The sequence below is a fragment of the Neolamprologus multifasciatus genome, chromosome 18 (genome assembly GCF_963576455.1).
Source record: "Neolamprologus multifasciatus chromosome 18, fNeoMul1.2, whole genome shotgun sequence".
NCBI lineage: Eukaryota > Metazoa > Chordata > Actinopteri > Cichliformes > Cichlidae > Neolamprologus > Neolamprologus multifasciatus.
In genome coordinates this window covers 10,693,288-10,715,478 of record NC_140456.1, presented here as the reverse complement: position 1 = coordinate 10,715,478, position 22,191 = coordinate 10,693,288, and the positions used below count along the sequence as shown (strand labels likewise).

General features: G+C 39.8%; 2 protein-coding genes across 4 annotated transcripts; one reads left to right on the top strand and one right to left on the bottom strand.

Annotated features, from left to right (window-relative positions):
- Nucleotides 1-1,550: 1,550 nt before the first annotated feature.
- Nucleotides 1,551-12,407, bottom strand: LOC146497392 (transcription factor BTF3 homolog 4-like). Of its 3 annotated transcripts, XR_014870875.1 has the most exons (7): nucleotides 12,278-12,407; nucleotides 11,747-11,806; nucleotides 8,641-8,754; nucleotides 7,479-7,680; nucleotides 4,049-4,108; nucleotides 2,439-3,741; nucleotides 1,551-2,347 (listed from the first exon to the last, which is right to left on the bottom strand). XR_014870875.1 is itself a non-coding variant. In XM_085141458.1 (6 exons), the coding sequence occupies exons 2-6, from the start codon at nucleotides 11,798-11,800 to the stop codon at nucleotides 3,695-3,697; spliced, it is 477 nt and encodes a 158-aa protein (XP_084997584.1). In that variant the 5' UTR covers nucleotides 11,801-11,806; nucleotides 12,278-12,407; the 3' UTR covers nucleotides 1,551-3,694. The 3 variants fall into 3 exon arrangements, 2 of the variants coding, with proteins under 2 accessions (XP_084997584.1, XP_084997585.1); XM_085141458.1 differs by having other exon boundaries at nucleotides 1,551-3,741; XM_085141459.1 differs by having other exon boundaries at nucleotides 1,551-3,741; nucleotides 12,186-12,343.
- A 1,848-nt stretch (nucleotides 12,408-14,255) lies between these two features.
- Nucleotides 14,256-21,986, top strand: txndc12 (thioredoxin domain containing 12 (endoplasmic reticulum)). Its single transcript, XM_085141457.1, has 7 exons — nucleotides 14,256-14,435; nucleotides 15,474-15,534; nucleotides 15,811-15,863; nucleotides 17,306-17,379; nucleotides 17,565-17,634; nucleotides 19,460-19,543; nucleotides 20,811-21,986. The coding sequence occupies exons 1-7, from the start codon at nucleotides 14,336-14,338 to the stop codon at nucleotides 20,888-20,890; spliced, it is 522 nt and encodes a 173-aa protein (XP_084997583.1). The 5' UTR covers nucleotides 14,256-14,335; the 3' UTR covers nucleotides 20,891-21,986.
- The last annotated feature ends 205 nt before the right edge of the window (nucleotides 21,987-22,191 follow it).

Sequence of the window (22,191 nt, the reverse complement as noted above, 5' to 3'; positions counted from 1 at the left end):
ATGCAGCACCGTCAGAGGTGATCAATGAAATGGGATGTGATGTGTAAAACCACCCAAACTCTTTTAACCCCTCCGTACTCGCAGACCCGGCTGCAGTTTTAATAACGCAGTGTTAACAGCAATATAAACAGTGACTATAGTAATGGATGCAAACCTACCAAAAGAGAATGTACAGTGCTCAAGCAGATATAAAAGACTAATAAAAGTCTTAATAACTTTATTATTGGTTTGTAATGTAGTAATAATAATAATAATAGGATAATAATAAGAGAAATAATAAAACTAAATAAAACTGAAGGATAAAACTGAAATTAAATGAGACAGAGTACAATTGCTCACTTCCTCTTTTCCATTTTTAGATAGTCAACCTGTTTTTGATGATGCAGAAGAGCACTTTTAACTTTTCCCCTCTTTATTATTGTTCTACTTGTCAAAAATTATCAACATGAGTTTAATTTCTTATAATATTTAGACAGCTGAAATGCTGTTTACGTTATCCAAAGGAGTAATGCTAGTAAATGTTGTGTATTTTGTTACATTGTACTGTAATACTAACATTAAAAGATTATAGACTTCATTGCAGCATTTTACTATAAATATAAGAAAATATATATAAAAATATAAGAAATTTGGATATATTATTACAATATAATGTTATTATTATAATATTCTTTCAACCTGCTTTATATGATATGGAAATGCTGTTTAAAGTTCCAACAACCTACTCATAATGAGACCAAATATGGCTTACATTTAAGAAAACAAGTAATTCAATTACAAACAATACAGAAATTAAACCAAGCAAGAAATAAATGTGTAAAATTACTGAAACAAGTTCTGGTAGCTCAGTGCCAATGCTGTTATGTAATTACAACATTTAATGTTTTTATTAACTCCAATTAACAAAAAATGACAGAAAATATCCTGTTGTAGGACTGTGCACTAGTAACTGCTAAAATTTCTATAGTACATAGTGGGGGGAAAAGGAACTTTTCTATTTGTCTATCACTTACTTTCACTATCACTTACTTTGTTGCAGTATGAATGGGGAGATTTGTTTCATTAGGAAAAGCTGTAAAATGTATAAAAATACAGTTAAAAGCACAAAATTGATGCCTTCCTTCATATTTTCATTTTCAAGTTGTCCAGTTGGTCTTCTGGGCCAATTCTGTTACCTGGGCCTTAGGTTTGACACCTAACAGGGAAAGGCTACACTGACTGCTAGGTGGTTGCCAGGCGACGTGATGGTGCCATAATATATACATATATATATATATATATATACACATATATATATATATATGTTTAATTAAACCTTTGTAAATATAAAGTAGAATTATACACTGTATAAAAATTATACAGTTCTTTCATAAGGTTGATGTAGGCACATGAATACTAAAATGGTCATTTTCACCCATTGCTAGGTGGTAGCAAGGTAACATGATGATGTCATAATATCCCATATAGATAAGAACCTGTGTGTCAGGTTTTGCTGCTCAACTCTTGATGTTATAGGATGAGTTTTTAAACAAAAAACAAGCGCATGCAGATTTGGTGTATCATAGTGGGATAACATAGAACCGCTTTTATTTTTGATATTTTGCAGATTATGCTTCTGCTGTGTCTCATTAAAAAGCTTTAATGAAGTACTTTCACTGGTAAGGAAGTATTTTTATATTTAAAAAAAAAATCCCCATTTTTAAAGAGGTGTTGCAGAGTAGGGAGCAGCCCAATAATGGGAAGCCCATGAGAAATCAGAACATTTTATACTGTATAATTACTATATCAATTGCCCTGAAAAAAATAAATAATGACAATTGCAAGCCAACCACCCGTCTCCATAAATATGCATTAAGTAATATGACTACCACTTATCGATATGGAGGCCACACTAAAGCACTTCATTCAACAATGGTGTAATGGAGCTGAAAAAATGCTGTTTGATTACAGCCATAAATTCATCATATGGATAACATGACTGGGCCACGTCTTAATCTTTGGATTCAATTGCTTTCAGTCACAGGAGTATAAAATTAAATACTTCTCTCTACAGCCTCCATTTACGAACGATCATAAAGAACTAGGTTGGTAAAAAGAATTGGAATGCGATGCTGTGATAGGATGTCACTGTTCCAACAAGTTGGTTTGTTCAATTTCTTTTCTCCAACATTTTGCACAATTCAGTTTTATTTTATTTATGTAGTGCCCATTCACTACAACAGTCACCTCAAGGTGCTTTCAACCGTAAGGTTAAAACACCTACAATATTAGAAAGAAACCAATCACACAATCTTCTATGAGTAAGCACTTGGCAACAGTGACAAGTGTTTCCAAGTAAGCCAGCAGACTGAGAGCAGTGCTGTGCAAGTGGTGGACTACATGTAGTGTTACTGCAAAGTGTTTAGGATCCACAGCAACTCAGCCACAAAGAGGCAGACCACACAAAATTACCATCAGCACAGAAACTGTACACCGGGAGCTTCATGGCTGAGCAGCTCCTGTAGGTGTAATCTGTAAGGGCTCAACAGTTTTGGCCATGTAATGTAGCATAATAGGAAAAATGTCCCATTAACATTTACATTTCTCTCTTATTTCCTCTTATTTCCTTTACTACTCTCTGTTAAAGAGGGAACTAAAAGCATCTTTCCCAGCATTTCGAGAATTAAAACAGCTCCAGTTATAGCTGCCCAACATGTTCTTTGGCTCCAGAGGAAGCCAGAAGAGCCTGCCTGTACTCCTTGTAGTGGAGTGAAAACGAGTACTCAACCCAACCCAAAACTTTTCCAAAAATAAACATGTTAGGGAAAGTTGGTGGATCAAACCACTGTGAGACTACGAGGTTGATCCATTTTTTTTCTTCAAAACTTAAGCGTTTTTTTCTTCCTATAGAAGCTTAAACACTATATTAAATAATTATAAAGAATTACAGTAATGTGTTGAAGACAACATTGTTTTTCCTAGAAAGAGCTCTGGATGCCCCCCTTCCTTATCCCTGTTTTCACGAGAGCTCATGGACACACTGTAACCAAAGATCATCTGACTCAGTGTCCCGACAAAGAAAATTTTACTTTGAAGGAGTTTGTCCCAATAATTTATTACACTTTGACATTAGGACTTCTGGAGTACATGAGAGCTCAGTTATTAATGAAAACAAGTATTTCACACATTAAGGCCTCACCAGACCACTTTACAGCTGCTCATCGAGGCGGATAGGTAGCAAGATATGGTTGACAAATCTGAACAGTAAAGTAAATGAAGAGAAACTCTAATAGCCCAAAAATGTTTTATTAAATTCATAATCACCACTATAACGTTAAGTGAATCACTCATTCACATTAACTGCAATTTAATAATCTCTTAAATACTAGCCACGTTTAACCATATAAGAAGTTTATTTCTAAACTATTGCGAGTCCTTTGGGTGCTGAGAGTTACAGATACTGTGTCCACAATATCACCGACTAGTGAAATCAGTTAGGTGTGTGTGTGTGTGTGTGTGTGTGTCGTAGTGCTGCTGCGGCTGCAGGCTAACCCGAAATGGTTCACGTCTCTGGAGATGATGCACCGCACCTTTAACAACCGTTCCCCCACAAAGGGAGGTGCCCCTTGTGAGGCTGTGAGAGGTTAAAAAAATTAAAATTAAAAACTGAAAACGGTTGACCAAGGGGGCAAAAAAAAATAAAATAAAAGGAAAATCAGTTTGCTTCATTCTTTGAGGCTTCGTCAAAGTTCTCCACAAGATCTGCAAGACAGAAAACAACAAAGATCACTTGATTTTGTTCTGAAAGCAGAGCACAGTGTTCGGTTAAAGAGATTCAAGAGACAACTGCTGAAAGTGACAGTGATTTACTCCTCAAGGGAAACCCCCCCCCCCCCCCCATTTTTCCTGATACCCTGAACCTTTAAACTATCTGATTAAACACACAAAATAACTGATGAACTACTATCTGTGCCCCAAGCAAGATCAAAACCAGATATAAAAAAGAAGAAGAAGAAGAAGAAGAAGAAGAAGCTTTGTTTACTTCAAGGATAATAATTTGTATCAGTACCTGGGACATCGTCATCATCCTCTTCTGCGTTTTCCTCCTTGACTGCTTTCATTTCCATTGCTAAAAAAAAATGAAAACACAAAAATGTATCAAATGTTAAGGGTCACATTACAACTTCCATAATGTTAACATCCACTGATCCCTTGGTACAAAGCGGTGCTCTGCTGGGAAATTATTGCAGACTAAATATAACCCACCATTAAAACCAAACAACAACCTCCAGGGCTGTAAAATTAAGCTAGAAGTATCATGATTAACCCTAATGTTATAGACTCTGATGTTAAAATGACTAATTTTCAGAAGAAGAAGAAGAAATAACAAATGATCGCTTCATCACAACTAGATAGTAACTCACTTTTGTTATTGCTTAGTTAGAGGTGTGGTAGTGCTGACTGATGTATATTACCACCCCCACCAAATGGAATTGTGGTGCCTTTTGGAACACCTTAGTACAGTTATGAGAAATATTATGTTTGTTTGGTACAGGTCATCCAGGAACTTTGTGTTTCAGTTTTATTTTACTATCATATTTCTCATATTTAGTCTGTTACACACCTAAGTGACAGCTATCAAGCTGTACTCAAGCTAACTAATGCTGATGTTTAAAAGTCAGAGTCCAAAAAGAAATGTGTCAAATTACATCAGCCATCTTTTATTTACAGTCCACGAGAGAGGCACAGAACCTGCCACGCAACTTGCAGGATGAGCTGCCAACATAATATCAGAGTAGCTGTGCTAAAAGACCACAAAACATTATCATAAGCTGCAGAACAGCCCCTAAGAAGACGTCACGGTGACATTTTCCTTTATTTCTGCTCCTGTGTTGGACTCTGCACAGATTCACAGCACAAGGTTAGCTGTGCTGTGCTTCCAAGTGAAAAAGATGGTCCTGTCTCCCATGTTTGCTTCACTGGGTTTATTTTCATCTCCATGTGCATCATCTACAAGGCCAGCCCCTGCAGACTGAATCATCTAGATGCTCAGACCGTGTGCTGGAAGCGTTCCTGCCCTTACCAACTACCAATCACTCCCTGAGTGCTCTGATTCTTTCAGACTCACAGTCACGTTACGTCTAATCCTCAGTAACTCTTTTTTTTTTTTTTTTTTTTTTTTTTTTTTCCGCCTGTCCCATTTGGTTCTTTAGCCGTCAGAATTGTTGTCTGAAGACCAACAAGGATACCCAATGGATTTATTTTGCCAAATGGATCATCATGGCATTGCCGTATTGGTCCATTTGATCGACCTTTGTTTTTATTATTTATTTTATTTTCAGTTGTTACAGACGGGACAGACATGAGTGAGGGATAGGAAAGGGAGAAAGAAAGAGGAAGGAAAAGAAAAACAGAAGGGGAGAGGGACAGTGAGAAAGGGGGGAAGAAAAAATATCTCCGGGATCACCTGTTGAGAGAGAAAGAATAGAAAACAAGCAAAAAACAAAACAAAACAATGCAACATACTATACACAACACCATCGCATTAATCTAGCTAAGTGTAAACAGCAGTAAATACTAAATATTGAATGTTGTTGTGCAGCACGCAGGACATACAGCGCACAATGTGCTTTGAAGTAGCAGCCAAGAAAGGTGTGATTTAAGTCTACGAATAGTGAACACCCATGTGCACACCTGTGTGGATCGGCGCGCTTGTATTCAAATGGTTTCCCCATGTAATGGTCTGCTAGAGGATGTAGAGAGCCATAGCCCCGTCCCCCAGGGCATGAAGCAGGCATGGAGGAGATCCAGGCCCCAGACATCCAGAGGCCCCAGAGTGCAAGAGCCCAAGGAGGACCACCGGAGGGGCATCCGTGCCACCTTCATGGGAAGGGCTGAGGATCCCCAGATGAGGGGTCACCCAGTAGCCACCGGGCAGAAGCTAGAGGGGGCTGCACCGGCGTGCCCGCCGGCTCTGCCGGCAGCCAGCTGCGCCAGAGTGAACCGAGCCGCAGGCACAGAGGCCGGAGGCCCGAGGGCCCCCCGCGCCCCGGAAGAGGCCCGACCGAGCAGCAGGCGCCAGGCCCCGCCAAGTAGTCACCGGGAGTGAGCTGGTACATACCTGAGCGCCCAGCCCCGGACACCAAGAACCACCAACGCACCGACCCCTGAGGGCATCAGTCACCGGCAGGGAGTGTGGTGAGGGGAGATAGGCCTCCACACTTTGGAGGGCCTGGGAGTTCCCAGAGAGGTGAAGTCTAAGACCCGACCTGACATATAGACACAGACAAACAGGCACACACAGACACAGACATGCATTCCCACCCTCATGCACACATATACAAACACTCAGCACTCACCCAACGCAGGAATAAACGTAAATGGACATGTACACACAATCACACTCCCCAAACATACTCTATATCCCGGGTCCAGGTATCCTCACCCCCAGAGATGGAAACGGCACCCAGACCCAAGAGATGTTACCCTTCCCTCCGGGGTGGAGGCAAGCAGACCGCCCCAGGCTCCGCAGCAGCAGGGAGGCCAATCGGACAGCCAGCATCTCTTCCCAGCCCCCCCGCCCCGATGGCTAGCAGAGAACAGGGGTGTGTTAAGACCCCATACCTCCCTCCTCCCGCTCAAGTGTAGTGTTGCTGCGTGTTGCTCTAAAGTGTATTTAAAACAAGGGAGAGCATGGTGCTGCTGCCAGAGAGCAGCAGGTGTTAGCACGGCCCCTCCCGAGAACCCTCAATGTCTACATGGATTTAAAATTGAGAGGTGGGCACCGGCGCCAGAGGCAGGTTTGAATACACAGACCGTCTACTGGACGCCGTTAACGTGCCCACCCTCAAGGCCCTATATATATATATATATGTGTGTGTTATGAGAGTGTAAGTAATGTGGATGTCTAAGTTGTGAGATAAAATTGAGGCACAGGTGGCCAGAAGAGGACAGAGGGGGGGGAATGTCTCCCCTGCACCCTGGTGACACACCCGCACCCCAAAGCCCTACCTGTGTGGGTGGGTGTGGTGGAGCGTGAAGAGGGAGGCAGCCGGGGATGGGGAGGAAAAGAAGGGAGGGGAGGGTGTCCCTCCCTAGGGCCAGCTCCCCCGCTGACCCCAATATGCACCCCAGTCCTCTGGTATCCACCAAGGAAAGGGAGCCCAGGCCCATCCAGACCGGGGCCTACGGCAGCAACACCGCCAAGCCTCAGTAACTCTAAACAAAACACTGCTGGATTAATGCACAATAATGAGATAATAAGAGCAAGGGTCTTAAGCAAGTTCAGCCATGACCAGCTGCAAACGCCCAAGTCATTTAAGATCTGCATTTGCCAACAGAGAGACCTGAACAATAGTCTCTCCTCTCACCACAATAATTCTTGTGTGACAAAAAAAACCCTTTGTCTGACGTGACCGTGACCATTATTCGCATCACAACCTCAGAGGGCACTCTGACATTGTGACACGGAACGTGTGTTTTTGTGTGTGCATGCTCACATTGCCGTGGGAACTGCTCAGCCAGCTTGCGCAGGCTGCTGAGGCTGTCGGCTCCCAGCTGGCTCAGGATGCCGGGCAGCATCTCTGTCAGCTGTTTGGTCTCTCCGTGGCCCGTGATGGCGAAGGTGTTGGCAGACAGAGACGCCTGAACTTTGGGGTTGTTGAAGTGAATCACAGTTCCGTCATCTTTTATCATATTCACCTGAGAGAAAGAGGGAAACCGCATAGTCTGGATTAGAGCCTTTATCCTACAAGATTTTGCACTGTCAGGGTTACTAACACCAGCCCAGGTATATTAGACACTCTGGTGGGCAGAGGATTCCAAAAACAGAAATACGTCTTAATGCTCTGAGGAAATAAAGTACTACAAACGCAGAAGTACAGTAGAAGACGTTTCAGTTTTCAAGAATCTGTGACAAATGCATTAATGTCCTCTGAGTAGTTTTTGTTGGGCCCGTCCCAGAAACACCCACTGTACAGATTATGATATGTGACTGTATCAGGTTCCAAATGAGCAAGTGTGTGATGTGATTCAACCAAAATAAAGACGTATGAGACTGCTGGATTTAAGACTGGTCTATGAATCATGTTTTTCCTGAGGCACTAAACACCACAGTTTGCACATTTAAACAGCCACATATAAGGTAAACAGATTTAAGCTAGGGGCTGGGTTGAGCATAATCAAATTCATCAATGGAAAACAAAATATATTATATTATTTGATGCTTGATGCCAAAGTAACAAAAAAAATATATACATCTAGCCCAAAATCACCACGCTGTACAGGCCCTGCAAAATAAAACCAACAAAACTAACTGCTGTAATTATCTTAATATAAACAGTATGCTGTAAAGACAAAATATATATTCAGTCAAAAAAAAGAAAAGAAAAAAAACAAATGTGCATAAGGTAAGGGTCCCTTTTCTGTTTATGCTCTGATGTAACAAGGACACTTTATGGTATGCCCGTTTGCTGAAAGCTCCCTAAAAATAAACTGGAAGATGACACGACTGCATTTTACTTAGGCGCCCCCCCCATCTTTCATCCCTTCGTATGCCGCATGACATAATGATAAAAAATTCAGGATCCTCAGAAAGAAACAAATCAAAATAGAACAGACACAGAGAGTAACAGTAGCATTAGTTTCCCTTTGATGGCTCACCTCTTCTATCCCTGCGATGTTGTTCACTGCCAGTTTCTTCAGAGAGCCCTGCAGCTTTTTGTCATCAGCTGTTGCCGTTTTGTGAACAACCTTTTTCTTCCTGCGGGCCGTTCCCTGAAGGGGAAAAAATGGATTTCATAACCGAGTGAACCAGAATGTCAAACACAGTTAAGGTCACACGCGTCATCCTGTCACGGACATAAAATTACCCTCACAGAAAAAGACCTGTTTTTATTATTATAAATGAGTGGCTTATTCTTTCCATCTCAGAGTGCATTCTTCAAGATAATTACATGAAAAATTGTCAAAATTGCAGAGCAGCGTCGGTACATCCACAAACAGCTAAAATACAGTGATCCATTTGAAATGGAAAGTTGGAAATCTTGGAATTTTCAGCTGGAAGTTAGGCTTCCCACATGCACCAACATTGTGAGTGTAAACAGTAGGAAAACTGAAGAACCTGCCATGTGTACAACCACTGTTGTGTATTTGTCACTGGTTAGACAAGCAAACACAGAACCAAACCTTTTCATTAACATGTTGCGGCGACATGCTGTGGCGTCATGCTGCAGCAGTGGCGGCAATGACAAAAAGGACAGAAGGAAGGGCTGAAAATGCTAAGATTCTCACTGGTAGTGATCAGGATGGACAGGATTAGAAATGAGTACATCAGAAGGACAGCTCAAGTTAGAGAGGCAAGGCTGAGATGGCTTGGATATGTGCCGAACAGGGGTAGTGTATATATTGGACAAAGGATGTTGAAGATGGCACTGCCAGGCTGCAGGAAGAGAGCAAAACCACAGGGAAGATTTCATGAAAGCAGTGAAGGAAGACATGCAGGGGGTTGGTATGACAGAGAAGATGCTAGGGATAGGGTGAGATGGAGGCAGGTGATCTAGTATGGTGATCACTAAAGGGAGCGGCTGAAAGTAGATGACAACAATGTCTGGAACATGCTTCACTTTAAATTTAACCATCTGTCCAGTTAGGAAGGCTGTGCGATAAATCTCATATCGCGACATAAGAATTCTATCGTCCCGATAACAATATAAATCACAAAAATGTATCATTTTCTGTAAATTCTGTGAATCTCGGGCAGCTCGACTTGCGGGAAGTGTTTCCAGCTGGGCGTCGTGTAGCTGGAGTCGAGTGTTTTAACCGATGCATGAAACGATACATTTTTAGACATAAGTTGTAACAGCCGCCGTTTTCTTTGTGAGTATTTATTACACGGCGTGCTGCGGGGAAAAGCCTGTTCTAACGTTTGAGTCTAAGATTTATTTTTTTAGCACCTAACGGCTCTTTTTTAATTCTCATCAGTAAATAATCTGCATATTTTCACGTGATTCGGTTTATTTTGAAAAGTCTCAACAGGATCTTGAGCTTTATTGTGAAAGGTTTATGTGGAACATAAACAACCAGACACACGATGCTTTTACCGTTGTTGTTGCTAACAAGAACACATAAAAAAAGGCGCTTGTCCATCCTTAGTGTGGTTATATTAATTATAAGAGAAAGAGAGAACTTTAAGAAATTAATATAGCCACTACAGTGACCATCAAAACGATGAAAAAATATTGCCGTAAACAGTTTATTTTGCGACAACACGAAACAAACGATAGCGTAAAATGAAACGATAGACGTTTTTATATCATCATCCGATATATCATTATATCGAACAGCCCTACTGAGCGATGTACCATTAAGACAGACATAATGAGTTCCCTTATTTTACATGACTGGTGCTAAGCATATAACCTAGTCCAAAGGAGATTATGCATGTTACTCAATCTCAAACTGCTGAAGAAGAAAATTTATCCCACAGAAAGAAGCCGAGCAGTACAATTAAAGCAGAATTGGTGCACTCTCAGAAATGTACCTGAATTCATTTAGAGATAAAGAAAACACATTTTGATGCTTGGTTAATTTTATACCAAGTCTGTTTTACAGCGCCAGCAATACAGCTAATAGAGCATAAGCCTATTTCAAGGCTAGTTATCAACAGGCAACAAAATCAAAGGAAATGTTTTCACTTTGGAACAAAGGTAAACACCACGTCATCTTCATTAGTATATGGGAGACACACTGAGTAATGTGAAGATTCCATGTCACATGAGAAACAAACAGTAGCACTGAGAATGTACTAAGTGACAACATAAACAAATGTATGAATTCACATGATTTTCTGCAGCACTGCTTTCTTTACTTATATGTAACTGGATTAAGAAAGAAAGCTGCCAACCACGGTGGTGATACTGGGGGTTTTGTCAAGCTGTGTAATGTAAAGAAATCCTGTTTATGTTCACAGTGTCACAGCACAGGTCACTCCACTGGACAAGTACAATTGATTATTTTAAGTACCAAGAGAAAAGACATACCTTACTGTATGTCATGTGACCTTCCATGTGACCATATTAAGCAAAACATGGTCAGTATTGATGCACTAGTAAGCAAAATATTACACCCAAAAAAGGGAAGTTAGTCCAAAAGTTAAAACCACACTAGTCAGTTGAAGCGAATCAAACTTCTGTGATGGCTGAATTATCAGAAAGCTTCTATAGGTTGAAGAACAGAAAACATAGAAAGGTGCTTAAGCCATGTAAGATATTGGTTGCCTCCTCCACCCAGTGAGCTAAACTAGTGTCCACTAACCTTTATATTATTTTAAGGAAGAGCTTTACTCCCACCCAAATATTTAAACCAGACATTATGCATCTATATTTCAGCACCACAAATTCATTGTGATATATACACAGAAACAAGAGTCTGTTGAGGGTCACTCCAGTTTAAAAAAAAATGTTGAGAATGTCGATGTGAGGTTAAAGGAATTTCAGAGCAAGAAAAACAAATAACGCCACCTAGTGTGTGACTGAAGGCTTCACAATAAATGTGAACAAAGCCAGAGAGGCCACAGATGAAGGGGGGCACAGCTCTGCCCTCCCCCAAAAAGGGAATGCTGAGGTCAGGAGGAAACACCTGACCTCAGCTGAATACCATCACACCTTGAAATCAGCAGGAAAATGAACCCATGACAGATGAATCCAAAATGTGACATCTGTTAAGTTACCATAATTAGAATAAAAGAAGAGATCCAGCAGACTCTTACCTTTCCACCTATTCGGACCTGAGCCTGAAGTTTAGCGAGCTTCTCTTGATTCATAGTGTTCTGTTTTGAAAGTAAAAAACACACATTTAACGTGATTTTATTCGCATGCTTATCAAAGAGGGGAAAAAACAGTTTTTGTTTTTTTCAGCTCTTAATACCACCATCTGCCTGGGGAGCGCCGCATGCTGCTGCTGAAATACAATAGTCCCAGCATGAGCTACAATAATCCCCCAAAATAACAAACTGGAAATGAGCTGACTGACAATCTAATCGTTATACTCAACCTGCTGACCATTATACACTGAATGTGATGAAGAGATATATCCGGGCTTTGACGTTTTAAATTACATCCACGGTAACTGTAGCTAGTTAGGCTGCTAACTAGTTGAGGAGCTAAGCTAATGCTAGCATCAAGCCAGAAGAAACAAGCTGAACGCACCTGCTTTGGTATCGACACCTAAATTTAAGCTCAAATCCAACGATGGAAACAAACCAGCGCGGATGTCTGCTGAGAAATACCCCCCAAATTACCTGTGGTAATGAATTTGCTGACGGTCGGTTGTACTAGTCTCGCTGTTAACCACCCAGCTTAGCTTAAACTATCGTTAAGTCCACAGCAATCACATACATTTCCTGTTGGAATTTTCACTATAAAGCTTAAATAACGCCCGTCAAACGATGTTATATAGCTTTTATCCAGGTGAAATGAATATAAATACAAGTGTTAAAAATATCTCAAGTTAAATTTAAACTTATATTAACTGACATATGTAAATATATTGTATATTTGCTATATTTCGATGTAGTTCAAACTTTTATTTTGGCACGACTTTCCGGTGTCATATCAGAATTTTGTTGTCTAGCTTCACTATGTGACAAAGCAGCGAAGAACACGCGGTTATGTGGATGTGATGTCATATGACCCGCCCCTCCAAAAGGAAAATGAATCATCGTTGGCCAATAGTAAAACGCGGACACACACACGCGCACAAACGTGCACGCCCACAAACACAACATGATTATTACAAATATGAAAGTTTTAGGGAAGTTTACATACATTCCTCACGGACATTAATGTTATGGTAATTTGGGGCTTGATTTTTTCGATTTTTTCTTTTTTCAGGTTGGTACGACTGGACAAAATCCTTTAATTAATTTAAATAAACAAGAACTGTGTGCACAAGTTTGTGTTTATTTTGGATTTTCTATAACCCATACAGGGTATATATGCACAAAATCCCATTAACGATTGGTTAAAGTTGCATCTCGAACGCTGATATTTGACCAATCTTTTTGGCAGATTTGGTAAAGTTTTAATTGGTTTCCTGGCACAGATCCAGCTATTAAGCATAGTCCACAAATTATCAATAGAGGATGAAGTTGGGGTTTTGGGAAGGCCATTTTAGAAGCTTAATGTTAGCCTGCTTTATCCATTCCTAACCCATTTTTGATTTGTATTTGGGATTATTGTCTCTTCGAACACCCAATTGTGCTCTTCCCTTCTTCATTATTCTAACCACTTTGTGCAGTGTACCAGTACCACTGGCAGCAAAAGAGTCCTAGAGTGTAATGCTACCACCACCATGCTTGACCAATGGGAAAAGTGTTCCTAGGTTTAAAAGCCTCATCATTACTACTCCAAACATACTTCTCGTCATTGTGGTCAAATAGCTCAAACTGTTCTCCAGAAGCCATTTGGTTTTTCCTTTTGAATGGCTGCAAACACTAGTCGAGCCTGAAGGTGTTGAAGGTAATTAAAGTTATGATCTTGGAATCTGCAGTTGTTTCAAAATGACTCCAAGACACCTTCCCAACGGAAATCTACAATTCTACAGATCTCCTTTGACAAATTACCAGTTGTTGTCAATTGTGATCACCAAGAAGAAGTTAACACTTTTTGGCCTTGTCAAGTTAAAAGACATTGTAGAACCTTGAGCTCTGCTTATTAAAAGATCTAATTGAGTCTATGAATATATTTTAGCCTGTGTGTAAACATTTGATCCTGTGTGGACTACAGGAAATCAAAAATAAATTGTGCAAACAACCCTCATTTCCTATAGTCATTAAAGACGTAAGTTGTACAATCATTCAACTCTGGAAAAATAACTGTTCAAACCATTAAAAGTAGATTTAAACTTCTGACTGAAGTGAACATTCAAAGGGACCATGGAAAACTAAATAATCTAGGCAAATAAACAGAAAATTGTAAATTTTACACACACACACACACACACACACACACACACACACACACACACACACACACACACACAAATGACAGCAATTTTGCATTTTTTTCCTCTCAAATAAAATTCTAGTAACAAAACGTTTGATTTTTTTTCTTGGAAATAACTCCACCCAGTTTCTTTCTTTTATTAAAGAACGAAAGAAAGAAAGAAGAATTGTAACATATATTTATTAAAAAACAAAACAAAACCTTTTTCCTGTGCACAGTTTTGTAAAATCCCAACTTTTCAATGGGGCTTTTATTATGAAACGCGGCTGTTATACATCCGGGTCACGTGGCTAACTATCGGTCACTGCTATTAGCTGTTCCCGTCCGCATTTTGACAAGGAAAAGCACTCAAAATGCAAACCTCTCTGCTGAACTTCGGCCTTTTCTCAGTTTTTCAGCTTTTAATCTCTTTATCGTGTTTCCAGGAGGTTGTGGGAGCCACCAGCGGGGGAGGTGAGTTTAAATCTGGAGTTAATGATTGATTTAAAGCAGGATCTTTGTGTAGCTTCATTGATATTGTCATCAGTGGCAGAGCAGAGCCAGATGTCTTTCTCCCTGAAACCTAATATCCGTGTCCTGGTTTACTGAGCAGGTGTATGCACGTGTTTCTGTCGGGCAGACATAATTTGTAGTTTTTCTGGTCAGCTTAGCCGAGTTGTTTTATAGCTTTAAGTCCTCTACAGACCTGCATTTTCCTTTTAGTTTAACGATTTCTTCATTAATACTGTATTAACTTATAATTATACTCAAATTAAAATGTTTTTCGCTAAGAACACAGGAAGATGAGATATATGCTTAAATAAAATATGCCTACATGAATGTAGATGCATTTTGATTGGAAAAAAAAAGTTGTACAGTATGAATGTAAATAGTAGTGGGCGTTAAAAGAAACAAGCTAGTAAATGCGATTAAAATTTAGTACTGAAACAAATTATTAATCCGTTGATTGCAATCTTAATTATGCAGAAGTACCCGAAAAGAGTAGAAAATAATAAGGATGTTAAATAAAATGGTTTTTTGTCTTATTATCAAACAGCTTTTTCTTCTTGCAGATTTTGCCGGTTTATTTCTGATAAATTCGCCACATTTCAATTCTCAGTTTTCCCATTTTTTTCTTACATTTTTTCCTCGTAAATTTTCCAGATTTTAATTTTAATAGTTTTTTCTTTAGTAAATTTGCCACTTTATTTTTGTTTATCTAAAATGTATTTCATGCTTATTCATAGTACTACTAGTAATAAGCTACTACTACCTTTATTACTGGTGAAGTAGCTGTATAAAGTACCTTGTTTCAGCCCTGTTTGCTATAGCACTATCTAGCCAGCAACTTTTATATGACTAATATCAAATAACTTGCCATTCAGTTGTATTTGCCAGAGTTTCCTCATACCTCTATCTATTGATTGAGAATTTAGGGCGAACACACCCTGGTGTGCAACACAATACCAGATACACAGTGTGGGTGTGCTCTTTGATTGTCTCTGCCTGCAGGATTCGGTGATCACATCCACTGGAGGACGCTGGAAGATGCCAAGAAAGAAGCTGAAGCCAGGTGAGCTAAAATATTACAAACACTTCCTGAAATGCTGCCAAAGAGCCTTTTGTGCAAAGATTAGCCCGAGGCAGCTGTTAAAACCCCCCACGCATATATCTATTTTTGTCCTGGTTAGAGGAGCAGATTGACAAGTTGTCAACGAGCGGGTGTAGTTTTTCATGTGTGGCAATTTCAGGCTTTAAAAACATGGAGCAGTGTGAGAAGTTTTCAGTTTGGAACAGCATGAGTTTAATTTTGGTTTTGATGCACTTTTAAATGTGTTTAAATTAACAGCGGGCTGCCGATCATGGTCATCATCCACAAGAGCTGGTGTGGAGCCTGCAAAGGTAAAATAATGTTCCACCGTTCACCTTGCAGAAACTGTCCGATTAAAAGTCTCTTCTATAACGTAAAAATACGCCACATTAGGTGTGATTAAAATCATGGTGAACGTTTTTGAATTTAGTCGATTGACATTACTTTGAAGAGACAATCAAAGCCAGACATGTTGCATATTTCCTGCTTTAAAATTATTTTTATTTTTTTTACAGAAAACATTTAAACATAAAAGGTTTAAAATTTAGACAAGTTGTCTGAGTCATAAAGACATCAAATACTGTACACGTGAAGCTTTTATGATCAGTAAATTTATGTACACGTAATAATAATAGGTTCACTGTGTTGAACAACCAGGACAAGGTGTTGAAATTACGCTTACACCTCTTAAGATATCACATTTTTTTGTAAGTGACTGGTTCACTAAGTGTTAAAATATGGATATTTGAGAATTTAGTATGTTAAACTTTAGATGTGTGGCTCATGAACAAGAATGAACATGTTGTGTTGTCTGCGAGAACAGGCTGTTGTATGGATACTTTAAAACGCCCCTAAAGCGCTGCTTTTTTAGTGCAGGGCATGTTACCAGTGGTTTAGCAGCCTGCCAGAAAGCTCCTGAAAACCTGTAAGGTAGCAATGCAGAGATGCTTAAACACCTGAAGCTGTACAGATGCTGCTGAGCCTTTTTAAAACAGCAGCGATGTTAGTCGCTTATGTCAGGTGTTTGTGTATGTGGACTCCCAGGTATTTAAATCTGTGCATCCGCTCAAACCCTGGGGTCTGTTTATGATGAACAGCCAATCAGAAGAAAGTCGCCTCAAAGGTAGATGAGCTAAACCAGCTTCTTTCAGACAGAAGATGAACTAAGGAGCTAAACAAGGATGATTCTGAGTCATGCAAGGCCCCTCTTGTAAAGTCCAAGAATGACAAAAGTTGGAGATGAAATCTATCTACAATGCCTGAAATTGAGTTTTATATTTGTTTAATTAACTTAGGATATTGCTTAGCAATTTAAATGTTACAGAAAATATATTCATGGAAAAATATTTCTGTTGAAAGCAGAATTAACTGTTTTTATCAGCTTTTTAAAATGATCCAAATCGTAGCTACAGTGTTGTTGTTAATCAGGAAGCCTGTCTTTGGATCTCAGCCAGATGTGTAATGTGGAAAATTGGGACAAACAAAGCAATCAGGAAATGACAAAAACCGGAAGGGTTGTTGGAAAAAGTGACTATTTTCAGTAACAAGTGAAATGTAACATGAGAATTCAGCAGATCTGAAAATTTGCGTTTTATTTTTGTACTTAACGAAATGTCTTAATTCTAAAACTAAAGAACAACAGAGGATTTTAATTATTTAAGCTTCTTCACCGTAAATATAAAAGCTCTGGTTGGTTTGCATTTGATTGTGGTGTAAAATAACCTCTTTATTATGTTGTTGTTTTTATAATCAGCACTGAAGCCCAAGTTTGCTGAATCCAAGGAGATCTCTGAACTGGCACACAACTTTGTAATGGTGAACCTGGAGGTGAGGATATATTGAAAGCACCTTAAAGCAGCTGCTTCTTATATTTTCTGTTTATTTCAGTGTATTGATGTAAAACTATCAAGTTTTTGTTCCCTTTTATTTCTTGTTTTATCGTCATGCTACAAGTCAGAATTGACACATTGACTGTTTTTGGATTTGTTTCCACTAATCTCTCATTTTAACAGGATGAAGAGGAGCCAAAGGATGAAGCCTTCAGCCCAGATGGGGGATACATTCCTCGGATTCTTTTCCTTGGTAGGAAGGCGGGGGCGTAATCAGCCTTGATGTAAACATCTTTGAGGAGTGACTCCTTGTGCAGTTAGTGGTAATAGTAATAGTTTTCTGGTCCAGGTTACATTATATTATCAGAAAACAGAAAGTTTTTAGAACTAAAGACAAAGTTAGTATTGTTATAAATAATACAACGAAAAGTTTCTAAACAATATTGTCATACAAGTCTCATCCACTTCTCTTTGGGAAATGTTTAAAAAAGACCTAATGGGCAGGTTGAACTTCCTGCCGCTCTACACATAAACTCAAAAGTTTATGAATAAATTGTGTCTGTACCTTTTATGCACTTATTTGCCCTAAAAAGAATAATTTGGCCAGACATTCCTTCCGAGAAGATATATCAGATCTGAACCAGAGGTTGACATGACCCTGTTGTAGGTCAGACAGGCTGTAAAAGGTGTGGAAGCTTGTTTCAGCCACTGCAAAAATATTTTTGCTATCCATAAGTCAAAATTTATATGGAGAGAAATTTGCCTCAAAAGTGTTACAAATGGGTAGGAAGCGTGAACTAAAATTTACAACGGTGTGCAACTTTTGAGGACTCACAAATGCACACTTCAATCCACGTAAACTGTTTTAAAAATGCGTCTATCCAAAGAATCCAAAGGCTAAAAGTACAGGCAACATCCCTTACTTACTTGCTGGGGCGATCGTGGCTCAAGACTTGGCAGTTCGTCTTGTAATTGGAAGGTTGCCGGTTCGAGCCCCAAGGTCATTGTGTCCTTGGGCAAGTCACTTCACCCGTTGCCTACTGGTGGTGGTCAGAGGGCCTGGTGGCACCAGTGTCCGGCAGCCTCGCCTTTGTCAGTGCGCCCCAGGGAAGCTGTGGCTACAATGTAGCTTGCCATCACCAGTGTATGAATGGGTGGATGACTGAATGTAGTGTAAAGCGCTTTGGGGTCCTTAGGGACTAAGTAAAGCGCTATACAAATACAGGCCATTTACCATTTGTACTTATAAAGCCTTAAATGCGTGTGCAGAATTGCCTGATACGCACAGATCGTGTCCCAGGCCCACCTGGGATTTTTCACACTGAAAGCTTTGCACAGATCCACAGACGTAAGTTGTGTATTGATGTACACTTTCTAAGATGTCCCAGTTTACACTTTCTCAGTGTAAACTTTCTCAGTGTAAACTGGGACATCTTAGTTTTATGCTTGTGGATCATAAGGTATGCATTTGTAACACTTTTAAAGCAAATATCTCTCCATAAATTTCAAGTTATCAACTTAAAGTGTCAATTTAACTCAAATTTCAAGTTATGTTTTGAACTTTCAGTTATTTTCTTAGTAATTACATCAAAAATTTGACATTATGATGGGAAATTTTGACTTATGGATGGCAAAAAAATGTCTTTTTCCCTTTTAGTGTGCCTTGATCATCAATATGTTGAAAGCCGGTGATTTAGACAGCCAGCAGTCTTTATTAGTTTATCCTGCACGCACAGACACACATTATACTAAGAAAAAGCTGTGCGCTGTGCTGCGAACTGCCCAGCATGGCAGGTCTCAGCATGCTGCTACATCAAAGGAGAAGCTGATTAACAGATGTATGGCTACAACAGCTGTGCTGCTCAGTATCACTGCTCTTTGAGCTACCCTGCCCAGCCCTACACCACACCGCACCACCACCCAGACTTTTCTAATAAAACCCACCTCTTCATAAATAAACATCAGAATATCATATGAGGAATTATTCGTCAAGAACATCTTAGATTAAATGAAAAACACAGTTTTTGTTTTATCTGTTTCAACTATTTTTTTTTCTCCCCTCTTTATTTCCTTCACAGATCCGCTCGGCCATGTCCATCCTGAAATCAACAACAAAAACGGGAACCCCAACTACAAGTACTTTTACAGCAATGCAGAACACGGTAACAGTCCAGATGATCATTTCTCTGTTGGTGGGATATTAAATTCACTTCACAGCCAATTTAAGGTCGCTTTATATTAGAACATCCTACAAACTGTCCTCTATGAGCAAACACTTGGTGGTGGGGAGGAAGAACTCCCCTTTAAAAGGGAGAGCAGGCTCAGGGAGAAGACGCCCTGGTTGGTTTGGAGCTGAGGGGTAGAAAAGAGAGAAAACAGGACAAAAAACTAATTTCAGAAGAGGAGAGATGAGATTTACTGTACTGCAGACTACACTGAACACGATTTTTAGGTACACCTGTTTAACTGCTTGCTAACACAGATCTCTAATTAGCCAATCACATAGCAGTAAGCCAATCCTTTTAACCATACGGACAACCTACTGAAGTTTCAACTGAGCATCAGAATGAGGTGAAAAGGTGATTTCATTTACTTCGAAGGTGGCAGGTCGTTGACTGCTCAGGATATATTTAAGAAACTGAAGACCAAACCGGGTGAAACTCCTGTTATTTAGGAACAGGAAACTGATGCTACAGTTTGCATGCACTCACCAAAATCTGACAACAGAAGACTGGAAAAACGTTGCCTGGTCAGATGAGTCTCGATTACACAACACTGCCATGGTCTGGTCAGAATTTGGCATAAACAACAAGAAAGCATGGATCTATCCTGTATTGCAGGGGTGTCAAACATAAGGCCCAGGGGCCAGAATCAGCATGGCAAAGACTCCAATATGAACCCAACAAGGTGGCTTTGGAAAATGTGAAGTAGGGTGTAAATTTTATGATGTTTAACTGTATTTGTGTAAGTTTTACAGCTTGTCCTGCTGATTAAAATCCTCCCCCATGGTTACCAAAGTAACTGAGTAATACGTAAGAAATTAATCAGCAGCTAGTTTTTCTCATATTAAGACATCTCAGGGAATAAATGTGTAGTTGGACCTCTTCACGCTGACAGAAAGAGAGTTGCACTGGTTCAGCCCACTTAAGATTAAACCATGTGATGTAAAATCACCTGAAATATGATCTCTTCCTTTAAAAAAGGAGTTCTTCTTCCCTACTGTCACCATGTAGTTAGGTACACATCACTGGATCATTAAGGATCTTTCTATAATATTGTAGGATCTTTACCTTCATCTTAAAGCACCTTAAGACGACTGTGGTTGTGCCTTTTTGCTGTACAAATACAACAAAACTTCAGATATATCTTCCAAACTTTCAGCAGTTCATGTTTATTTATTTCTGCCTTTTTTTCCTCTCTGCCACTCAGTTATATCCGGTATGAAGGAGGCTCAGGACAAGCTGACAGGGGACGCCTTCAACCAAGGTCACACTGGAGATGAGCTGTGAGGAGGCTACGACGGGCTTCAGGCTGTAAGGGCTAAACTTCCTCTACCTGAGCCTGTGCTTTCAAGTTCCTCCAAACCACCCCTTAGGATATTTATCCTTTTTCACATAGTGGGGTTTGTCTCACTGACTGAAGCCAACCATTATAGGAATCGGTGCTTTAGTATTTCTCTCTGTCCTTTACTACTACTCCTAATGTAATTAAATGCCATATACTGTACTTACTGTCTGTAGAGGATACAACCAACTCAAATTAGCCACGTTTACTGCCATCTGTTGTCAGTTAGTTAGAAACATCACACCTTTGAAAAGCCAAGACTTTAGGAAGATGCTCCGTCTGCCATAGACAAGTTTTGTTTCTCAAACACACAAAGAGACCTTTAAAGTTTTCACCCAGGAGCATTGAAGCTACACTTTTCACCTTAGTTCCGATTAAGTATTTAAACGCCTCCAGTGATGTGCTTCCAGAGATCCTCTACAGTAGGTGTATCTTATCTGTCTGTGAAACTTTTCACCATGCACGACATGGGCTTTGAACTTCTGATTTATTACTGATTTATTCCCGCCAGTTTGTGTGTACTTACTCATCCAAACCATAGACAGTATGGAAGATGGCTGGAGCTACCATGACGCCACGTTCTGTTTAGTGAAGTCTTGTTTTAAAGCCTTGATGAGCTTATTCACTGTCACCTTCTTTTGGGTTTTGAAACTATCAGCTCATCAGGAAGCATTTAAAAAGTCAGGGGAGAGGGTCTTTTCCACATAGACTTCTATAGGACCCGAGGTCTTTTTGCAACCACTCGAGTCGCCCCCTGATGATCATTAGAACGAAAGCAGTTTTGAGGTAGTTTGTGCTTCTGGCGTCACTTTTCAGACACTGAAGCTGTCTCCACCTATGATCTATACCTATATTACAGTTTTTGTTTTTCCTGTTTTGCTGCTTGTAAAGTGACACCCCTCTTCATTTTTTATGGGCCTCATTAAACTCTTGAATTAAGGGAAGGGATCATTTGTGAAGTGTCTTGATGTATTTTATACATGAACACGGCCAAGTGTGCAAATAAAGTTTGGTTGAACGCTTTGACTCATTTCACTCTGAGCCTCACAAGGTTTTATTATTGTATTAAGTAAAACTGGAACTAGTCTCATAGCAGGACAGGAATCAGCTGGAGCACCTTTGGGTGGAGTTTGCATGCTCTCCCTGTGGTTTCCTACCACAATCCAAATACATGCAAGTTTGATTATAAATTAGTTGTAGGTGAATGGGAGCAGGAATAGCCTAGCGACTTGGTAGGCTGTACTCC